Genomic DNA, 10593 nt, shown 5'->3' with positions numbered 1-10593 from the left:
ACATGGGTTAAGTATCATGATCAGTTCATCCATCATGTACTCATCTAAGTCATTGTGTTGTTTGGAACAAGGAGATCTAGAAAAGAACTGGGCCGGGGTTGACTCTCTGGTGCGTTAGGTGCTCCCATAAACAGTGGACAATTTCCTATAGTTTCAATAATGTGTAGAGTACAATTTCAATTTTCAAGGTGACAGAGAATAAACAAATACAGGGTGTGAGTGAACCTTTACTCGAAGTACTTGTCAGAGCAAAATATGTGATAGATTTCACAATATCTGGTTTTGTTTTTCCCCCTGTTTTTAGTGGTAGACATGGAGCGTGTGGAGTGTGGAGTGGATGCCGTCCCTTGCCCGACAAAAATGAACATTTGCACAATGTACAAGTAAGAATACATATCACCACTATGTATAGGAAGTAAGCATTAATCCTGACAGAATTACAGTTATATGATTTATTACTTTTTATTTAGTTGCTCTCCTTTTTGCATCTACTGGCGCAGCAGTAACCAGTCTGTGCCTGGTGATGGTGTAATGGGTCTTTACTGGGCCCAGCCCATTTCCAGATCAGGCAATGCAGTGATGGTAAAACTATTTTTCCCGTCAGGCTCGAAAACACAGTGGGATATTACTTTGAAAGCATTACATCACACGCAATTGCTTGAATGAGGAAGCTGATGACTTCCATTTAAAATACTGGCTTTTCCTTCCTTTAGTTATTTATTGATAGCCGCAACTAATCATTACTGTTCAATTTGTCACAGCCCATAAATGTGTAGATGAGGTAATAGATATATTTTTGAATTCCTGCAATAGAGATTTACTTTATTTAACCTCAATGTGGAAACACGCCGGGAAAGTCACATTTCACAGCTGGCCGAGTGTTCAAAACCTCTTTCCCCCAGTGAACCATCCAACGAGTATCAACTAACCAACACAATCATTTGCTCATTGTTAAATAGTTACATGCATTCCCACATACTGTAATACAGAGAGGCACCTGACCACTTCAGACTTCTACAGTTTACCACCAGCACAGACTCATTACATCTAAGCAATTACTCAATAAGAAATAACACAGTGCACAACACAAAAATAGAGGTATAGTTGTATTGTTATTACCATCCATGTATATGACACACAGCCATATTATTTGTTGTTAATAAATGTGAAGTTTCACAAAAGTGCTTAATAATCCACTTGGACCACATACAGAAGCTTGGTCCAGACATCAAAAGAGTTATGTACTTAGCTGCGAATGTTGAGCACAGAGGTATCATGCTACATCCCACACTGTTATAAATCTAAAGAGCCATCACACAGGCAGCACCTCTCACCAGCCACCTAATGTAAATGTTACAGGGTTGAAGGTTTGGGCGCTGGAATGTCACTGGGGTTATCTACACTGGGAACCTCCCAACACATATGTTTTGTTGAATTAGGCTCTCAGTTCCACCATGTCACACAGCATTAAAGCCAAGTCTCCCCTGTTTGCACCAGTGATGTTTAGACCTTGATTTTCAGGAAGCTTTACGACACAAAATATGAATTCAGACACAATCAACACTATTTCAGTTTTTATGCTACAAATATTTCATGATGAAGATGATTTCCATGTTTAGCTGGAAATCAAAAGGAACTGAACACAGAAAAAAAGTAGACCATTAAGATGACACTTGGGCAATATTCTTAGGTAAAACAAATTTGATGAACAGACACTACGAGTGATCTTGTATTTTGACCCTGCTTTAACAAAAAAAAAAAATCCTGAATGAAATCAACAATTTTGAGATATATCTACAGTTTGCATGGGCTAAGGAGATTATTTTTAACCACTGCATGCTCCATTTGCCAAAAAACCACAGATAACTGACACAATTCTTATTGCATTTAATCTAAATAACCCTGTATGCACCTTGGTGGTGTCTAACTCTGTGTGCAACTTTGCACTTTAGATGTAAGAAAGCTTTTAAGAAGAGCTTATGGCAAAAGGCTAAATGTAAACTCATGTAAATTGCCACCTTATTTGAGTTTTAAAGGAGTAGTACTGTGAAATGCCTTGCAGTGATACTGAGAGGCCAACATTTCCATCCCTGCAGGCCCAAGGTAGAGCAGGAAATAGTGTTTTACAGCATCAGTGCTCCATCTTTGATTGTTGTGCAAAGTGAAATATTCATGATGATATTTACGGATTGAAAAGCGGGATGATATTTAATATTTAGCATCCTTTGCCTTTTGCACCTGCTGCAACAAAGCATCCTCAGAGGTGCTAATGTTCCCAAGGTGATCTTACTCAAAAGCATTGCACAAAGGCATAATAATAAAAGGTTTAGTATAATATAGATCAAATCTGCTTTAGTGTGGGTCACTGACCCAAACTGTATCGGCTCTTTCCAACCTTAATAGTCTGCTCCTCTGGGAGCATAATGTTTGGATTGGTTGGGAAATATATTGGCAATAAAGAGACAAAAGGATGTCATAAACGTTGATTAAAGCTCTGGTTAAAAGACAGAGGCGGAGAAGCTCTGAGTTATGAGGGCTTTTGAGACTGCGTTATTGTTTCAGTGACAGAGCTCTTAGTGAGTCTAGTGGAGTGGTCGCAGGCGAGTGGTAAACATTTCTTAATGTGTGAAGAGTCATTAATCCCTGGAGCTGAGGATGGCTTCACTACGAGTGTCTGTGGCCCAAGAAATCACAGCCAGTTGGCACCAGCAGGTCACCGAGAGCTCCAACATAAATGCTTTGTACTCAAAGGCTGTTTAAATCTCTTCTAATGTGCTGTAGCTAAGACACTTCTTTCATAAATGCAGTATGGAACAACTATGTGTTTTTGCACATCCAGTTCGTTTGCAAAATGATGATGTATAAGCTGTGCTGGGTTGTGTCCCATTTGTGAAAAGATGATACATTTAAGAAAAAAAAGTATAAATGGCCAACATGGGATTTAATTAGCAGATGTGATGAATGAGCTGTTTTGGCTCTGACTGTGAAATCTAAAACTAATACATGCATAACTTTGATGCGTATAAAGATATAAACTGTCATGAAGGCCAGATTAACAACTGGGAAAGGTAAAAAAAAAAAAAAAAAAGAAAGGAAAGGGGGAAAAAAAAAAGCTTGAAACAACAGAATATAAAAGGCTCACAAGAGCTCCAGGTTCACTGTTTTTGCTATAATCAACAATTAGTTAAAGCAGGTGGTCGGTAGTATGTGCTTCAATCTTGAGGCCTTTTCTGAAGAGGGCCCCTGTGTTAAAATCTGTTTGTTAGACCTTTATTATTCCATCATTTTGCTCACATGGATGTGTAATTCAAAATTAATTTGGGTTTGATCAAGTCAACGCACAACAAATCGGACACAGGTTAGGAGGAACGAGGAGGCCCAGCAGCTTATTCTGCTGTTAACTGTCACTGCATGATATCATCATGTCTCAACCTTAATTTGCATGCTTTCCAATATTCCATGTTGCAAACTGTTTTCTTGTCTGTATACAACATCTATTGCATGTCTACCCCTCCTAGGTGAGGGATCCCACCTCTGTTGCTCATCCTAAAGCTTTGCCTGTTTTTTCCCTGTTAAAGGTTTTCTTGAGAGTTTTTCCTCAGTCTATGTGAGGGGTCTAAGGGCAGAGGATGTTGTAATGATGCTATGCAGAGCCCTTTGAGACGAACTGTTTGTAAAAATGGGCTATACAAATAAACTTGCCTTGCCTTAATACTGCATAAAATCCCCCTCCACCATGCATGGGCAATTCGCAGTGCATCTTCAAGGCTTACTTACTTTACTTACATCAAATATTGTCTACTTTTTTATTGGATATTTTGACACGGCAGGCACAGTCAGAAAAGCAGGTGTAAGTAATAAGATCAGCGATGGCTGCATTCCATTCAGGGTCTTGGTGTTGCACATGCTGGCCTGTTGTCACACTACTTTGGACACTTTAATACAAGAGACCCATGATTAGTCTTATTAGTAACAGCTGTGCTTTTCCTACAATAACAAATCAAGGTCTACTGTAAAACCTACTATTTCAAGTCCTTTTCTTTGTTTGTGCGAAGGTGGGTCCATTTATTGATAAGAATAATAACATAAGATAAAAATTACTTTATTGGAAAATAAGAGAAAATGTGACTTTTATCAGTAGCAGCAGTCAAGCTGGCTTTTGTGTCGAGCTGCCTGGCGCTCGCTACAGTATATTAAGTCGTAAGTGTGAGGTGATGAAGTGTGTGATTGAATCCCTTCACTTCGCACTCAGTTAACTGATGTCACTTGTGAGACGCCTCAGAGTGGGGAAACACAACTGAACCGTACGTGCGCTTTATATTTGCATGTCTAATGGGTCAGCAGCAGCAGCAGCACCGGGGGATGCAGCCTAGTGTGCTCGCACCACACCACCACACCCACTCCTGGTCCAGCACTGTCTGTCCACGCCTGCCCCTCTCTCTGGGTGTGCATGTGTGCTAAAACTCCGCCCTGCTCGCGCCGCCTCCAAGCGGACCGCAATGATATAGAAGTTCAGGAATCCCACGTGACGTCACCCAGGGGTGACGTTATGCTTCTCTAAATAGATCGTATTGTAATCTTTTCTCAGTCCAACGTGGTTTCTTCTCAGAGACTGCTTCACATTTTCTACACTTGTTCGGTAAGTTGAAAACCTTTGGACCGTCGTGCAGTGCGCCATGCATGCGCCTCTGCAGGTTTGTTGCTGTGTGTTTAAAGCGCTCCTTGTTACTTTTGCTCCTCCGTTTTTTTTTTTTCGTGCAACAGCTTGTTTTGTTGTTCGCCTCCTCCTCAGCAGTCCCGGTCAGAGATGCGTGTATGTGTGTGTGTTTTCTTCTCTGTCCTCAGTTTGTCTGTGGCTGCAACTGAGGGAGATAAAGTATCATGTTAGTTCTGATGGAGTGAGTGCATTGTCATGTCTCTTCGGCCGGTCTGTTGACTGTTGTTGAAGTTGAACGCGGAGTCAAGTGCCGCTGCTGCCGCTCGGTCTGTCAGGTATCAGCATCAAGTCTGCAGGAATTCACCTCAAGTCCCGCTGAAAACCACAGACAGCGTTACTCCACACGTTTGCTTTTTATTGCACTTTACACCATCATCCGTGTTTTCGTATTAGCTCTCTACAGCACTGAACGCCTGGATCCCTGCATCATTGTCATGCCTGTCCCATCTCGGGATACATACGCATACGCATAGAGCGACACCGGCGTTTGTCCCAGACCGTGTGCGTGCTGCGGTTCACCAGTGATCCTCTTGGAAAAATGATATGGTGGTTTTCGCTGGCCCATGCCAGTTAATAATAAAGAGACTGATGCTCCCGCTCCTATGAAATTTATGTTCCCTTTTCTCTTGAAGAGCACACAGTGACTAACATTACGTCATTCTGCAGGCCAGTCGATATTTGATTAACCGCTGAGATGTTGAGGGTTACTTTCAGGAAGGTTGTGCTGACGAGGCGCGCTTTGTGGCTGTGCGGGCTCGAAAAGAAGAAAGATGTTTTAATCATTTGATTACTCTCCGCTGTCATTATGTTTATGTGACAACACTATCAATAACCGCTCGCTCCTCGTGCACGCTGCTTTAAATTACTGTGTGGGCTTACAGCTTTATTGTCTCCCTTTAATTGGCTGTGTTGTTAATAACACCTAATAACGTATTTAACTTTGATGACGATATCAGTAGATTTGATAATTTAATACAGACTCGTTTAATTTAACACCCAGCATCTTGATACACTTCAGTGGAATAAAGTAGCTTTAAAAAAAAAAAAAAAGGAAATTATACTTTAATGTTTTTTTTCCACTCTTTTGTTGCAAGAAGCCTCACAAAAATGTTTGCAATTATCCTTGGAGACTGATAACAAGTTGTATTCTCTCAGAAAAAAAACTAACAATAATGAACTAAAATCAAGCTTTAAAAAAAAAAAAAAATCTGCTAAAATGAACTTGCCAATTGATCAATGGAAATAATCCTGAAAATCAAAATAGGAATGATATAGAAAAGACATCATATCATCATGACTCTACAAGACTCTAACTTGTGTTATTTAGTAACCTCAACGCAGATGTAATTCTTCTCATATTTTGCTCAAAGTTAAGCTTGATTTGCAGTCCAGCGGCTCATTGCTGCAATGAAATGTGACCTACAATGAGTTTATTTGTTGTTGGCTGGTGCATGTGCTCAAGGTGAAGCTTTCCTCTAGTAATGATTGCACTAATGTAGGAAAGAGTCAAATGACACAAATCATAACACCAATCACGCAGGAGTCCAATCAACAGTTTGGCCATAGATGACTCATTTCAACTTAAAAAAAATATATATATATATTGTTTTTTATTTCTACATGGATCTTTTCTCTCTTTCTCTTTTCCAACAATGGTCTGAGACTTTTTGTGTGTAAGAATGTCAGTGGTGTTAGCCCCATGGGGGGACGCCTTTGTATTTGTTATGAGTTTACATGTGGTGGAAGAGAATAGTAATTGATAGTTATTGAGGTTTACATCACAGCAGTCTTTTTTGTCATGCATTCAGTTCAAGAGCAGAAGTTCAGGGCAGACATTGTCTAAGAGGGCCATGTTCCCTGCCTCAGGGATCGCCATGATCCTGCCTTGAACTTGTGCTGTCAAAGGCCCAGGCTGTGGGGAGCTGGAGATTAGAATTTCTGCGCGTGTTTGTGCTTGCTTTAACCCAATCTGCCTTTGCACCCCAACCCCTCTTTTCCTCACCATATTGTTTAAATTCTAATATGCATCCTACCTGGAGAATTCCTCCCCAGCTCCTCTTGAAATTGAACGCCAGGCCCTAATCCTTCCCCTTGCTCACATCCGGATATAGTTAATATAAAGTGCAACCAAATTTCCTCTGCTAAACTAAAACATCTATATCAAATGAAAGCCAACCCCCCCCTTCCAAGGAAAAGACGTTGAGCGCTGATAATCTAAAGTGTGAAAACTGTTGGATAATTCACAGAGGCATTCGCAGAATTAATGATTAAAAAGTTTTATGTGTCATGTGGTTTGAATTTCCTGCTAAATATGATGAAATTATTAAGCCCCATTTTAGAAACAGGAACGGGAAGGTAAAAGTTTAATTTCTGCATCTGTTTTAAAAATCTTTTTCTCGTATTTTTTCATTAGTGCTTTTTTTGCGGTATCAGTTTTTCGGATCTATTGTAGAGTTTCGGAGTAATTCCATAGTCACACAGGTGTTCAGGAAGAAAGCTGGAAAACAAATGTGGCAGCGATCATTGTATAAACCGCCGAAAGTTCAATGTAACTGCATTTGGGATACAAATATGCCCTCAAAATTTTGATAGAGTCATCTATAACCAGCAGCATGTCCACAGGGCTTGAAGCATTGCTCCAAGTAGTTGCCATCATCCTGAGTCTTGTTCAGGTTGAAGATTGGGATCAGCAGTGTTAGTTGTGTTTGTTGTGTCAAAAGAGACCAGGTGAGTGTTTGGGGCCCAGTCGAAGAGTCGGACTGAACTGGTGACAGAAAGAGAGAGCAGGGCTCATTGCTCTCTGACAGAGAGACCCTGTCCAGACCCTGTTCTGCAGGCTTGGTCATGAAGTACAGCTTGTTAGGAAAACAGCACTGCTTAGCATAACACAACATTTGACTGTTTTGACTGTGCTTGAGGAAATAGTCTGTATGTACATGTGTGTGTGAAGGTATTCATGCTCAACATGTGACATGTGGCACTGGGTTGAGTTTCATATGCATTGCAGGTAAAGGAGTTAATGAAGTTTGTGCTGTTTGTTTGTAATGAACAAAGCATCGGTGCTGAAAACTGTAGCTGGTCCAGTCATCACCAAGAGTAGACACGATAACTAATTCTGATGATCATCTTCGCTGTCTGTCAACAGAGAGGGCCAGCTTGGAACTTTTTTTTTTAAAGCAACACTACAACAGGAAAAAAGTTTACTGTATATTTAATCTCCATGTGTTTTCATTTGCCTTTACCTTTATGGTGTCAGAATAAAGAGACCGGGTTTCTGTGCACCTTCTAGACTCTATTCAAATACACGATAAAGGCTTGATTCACTTCTTGAAGAACAAAATGAGCCACAGCGTCCATAACTTTAGATCATGCTCAGACCTCATCAGGGCCAGAGCTCAGAGCCTCCTGTGTGGAGCTTAAACCTTCATCACCGGTTTGCATGTTCTGTACCCAGAGACCTGCATGTGAAGTGTTAACAGTCCTCCTGCTCACCCTGATCACAGCACTGACTCCAAGCCGGAGATGGTCCCTGTGTCATGCATGCTAACACTTGCTATATTCCCTTAACAACTACTAAATTAAACATCTGGCACAAGGTGCTGAGCATCTGTAGTGCTGGCATGCGGTGACTGGTCAGAGGTTGTTTGTTCGCGTTTGTCAGTTTCTAGGATAGTTTACACTGAATTGTACCGGACAATGATTAGACGTCCAAATACGAGACGCTCAGTGGAGCAAAAGCAGTCATCAACTGGGATGTTAGATGTAAGGCCAAGGGCTCAGGTCCAGAGAATACTCAAATAATACTTTTTTTTTTTCTATAGCTTAGTTTTCAGAGTAGGCCGTAATCAGTTTTTCTACAAAAAACCTTTTCTCATTTAATCAAATAAAGTGTGTAAGTGTGTTTGATGTTGTCTAGACACAAGCAGCCTAACAAGAATTACTTGAGTAAAAAGCAGTAAAGAAGTATTGAAATTAAGCAATTAATGCCGGAAATCTTAAACCGACTCTGACCAAGCCGTCAGTGAAGTGCAAGCTTTCAAATGTAGTTTGTTGATACCAGTTAAACATGCTGGCACAAAAACAAAGCACATAAAGACTGCCACTGACTTTTTCTGGTAAAATTGGTGTCAATATATTTAGACTCTTTCTGCCTAAAGGTTAGAAAAGCTTTTGTTTGACTTACTCTAGGTAGAGACCTCTTTTTTTTTAGCTGTTTTATATCTTAATGGTTAAAGTATTGAAATGTGAATAAGCCATAACAGAGTATAAACGTTGGGTCATTACTCTTAGTTTGATTTTGACAAAGTATAAAATGCACCTGCTGTTTTTGTCTCTATGACTTTGTTATATAAAAAAAAAAATCAATGAATACAAAATGTATTTCTGTGTCATTGTGCCTGTTTCCTTTTCATGAATAAGTGGAGGGACAAGAAAATATTTACTTAATTTGTAGGCCCTTCATTTTTATGTGTCATGTGCTTCAGTTTTATATATTTTTTAAGCAGAGGACAGGTTTGATGTGTAGTAGGAAAGTGTGTCCTCTTATTTACTTTGAATTATGATGCATTTGAACAGTAACTGCAAAAATTTTACATGATGCATGGAATATGGAGTGATCAGTATGATCAAATGTGATAATCAGTACGATCACAAACACACAATGTTTGTGTACTGATCGACCACTCCCAAAGAACACATTTTGTTCTCTTATTTGTAAGCCTTAAAACTTGCTCATGTTTTAAAATTTATATTTTTAGAGCAAATTAACTACACCCTTTGCCCACCCATCACACATTGCTCCTGTGTCACCACTTCCGTCTCTTGTTCTCACCTGCATGGAAGAAAATAAACATGCTGACCATAACTACAACGATAACTTGAAAATAATTTATAGCGTCAGCGATCGACATCTTGATGTTGTCCATTTCAGGTTAATTTTGCCCCATTGCATCGGTAAAAAGATTTTTTTTTTCATTTTTTCATTAGGGAGTGGTTATTGTTGCTAATCCAGCACCCTGTGTGACAGACCAGATTCTGTCACTTTGTGGTGAGAATAAACATTTGAAGACACATCGTTGAGGCTGTGGCTTCAACTGGGTGTCGGCATTTGGTTGGAAATGTCAAACGTGGTTAATTATGTCACCACTGTTTTCACCCACATACACACCCCCTCCCTCTTTCTCATTATATTTATAGATAGATAGATAGATCGATAGATCGATAGATAGATCGATAGATAGATCGATAGATAGATCGATAGATAGATAGATAGATAGATAGATAGATAGATAGATAGATAGATAGATAGATAGATAGATAGATAGATAGATAGATAGATAGATAGATAGAGCACTAAAAATAAACACAAATCTGTTTTAAGGTGTGTGACACATGAGTGCATTTTTCCTCTTGAATGCTCGCAGGGAAACAAGTCATTCACTTCCTCTGCTTGCCTTCTTCTTTTGTCCTCTTTTGTAGTTTTATGAGAAGTTGGCCAGAGTGATGAACTCAGACCAGGAAAGGCCATTCGTGTGCAACGCTCCTGGCTGTTCTCAGGTGAGTATGTTGAAATAAAACAAAGCAACGTTTGTGTGTGTGTGCAAGGGGGCTTCTTTTACTATACTTGTAGGGTCCAAACTGCTGGACCCCACATGTTTAAAGAGCCGTTTGAGGGTTAAGACCTGGTTTTAGCGTTAGGGGTAGAATTAGGTTCAAGTTAAGTCAAGGGAATATTTTATGTCAGAGATGGATCCCCACAAGGGTGTGTGTGTGTGTGTGTGTGTGTGTGTGTGTGTGTGTGTGTGTGTGTGTGTGTGTGTGTGTGTGTGTGTGTGTGTGTGTGTGTGTGTGTGTGTGTGTGTGTGTGTGTGCGTGTG

The 10593-nt window shown here is 40.1% G+C and overlaps 1 protein-coding gene across 1 annotated transcript in view; it reads left to right on the top strand.

The window, feature by feature from the left end:
- Positions 1–10204: 10204 nt before the first annotated feature.
- The window catches only part of creb5b (cAMP responsive element binding protein 5b), a gene marked incomplete at its 3' end in the record, with an annotated part of 30343 nt that continues 29954 nt past the window's right edge, over positions 10205–10593 (top strand). Inside the window, exon 1 of the mRNA XM_083989146.1 lies at positions 10205–10273. Within this exon, the coding sequence (XP_083845272.1) occupies positions 10220–10273 (54 nt within the window). The 5' untranslated portion in view covers positions 10205–10219. The remainder of the gene's footprint in view (positions 10274–10593) is intronic.

Source organism: Trachurus trachurus, assembly GCF_905171665.1.
Source record: "Trachurus trachurus genome assembly, chromosome: 16".
In the NCBI taxonomy this organism is placed as follows: domain Eukaryota; kingdom Metazoa; phylum Chordata; class Actinopteri; order Carangiformes; family Carangidae; genus Trachurus; species Trachurus trachurus.
The sequence above is the reverse complement of the archived record's forward strand: the minus strand, read 5'-3'. Positions and strand labels throughout refer to the sequence as shown.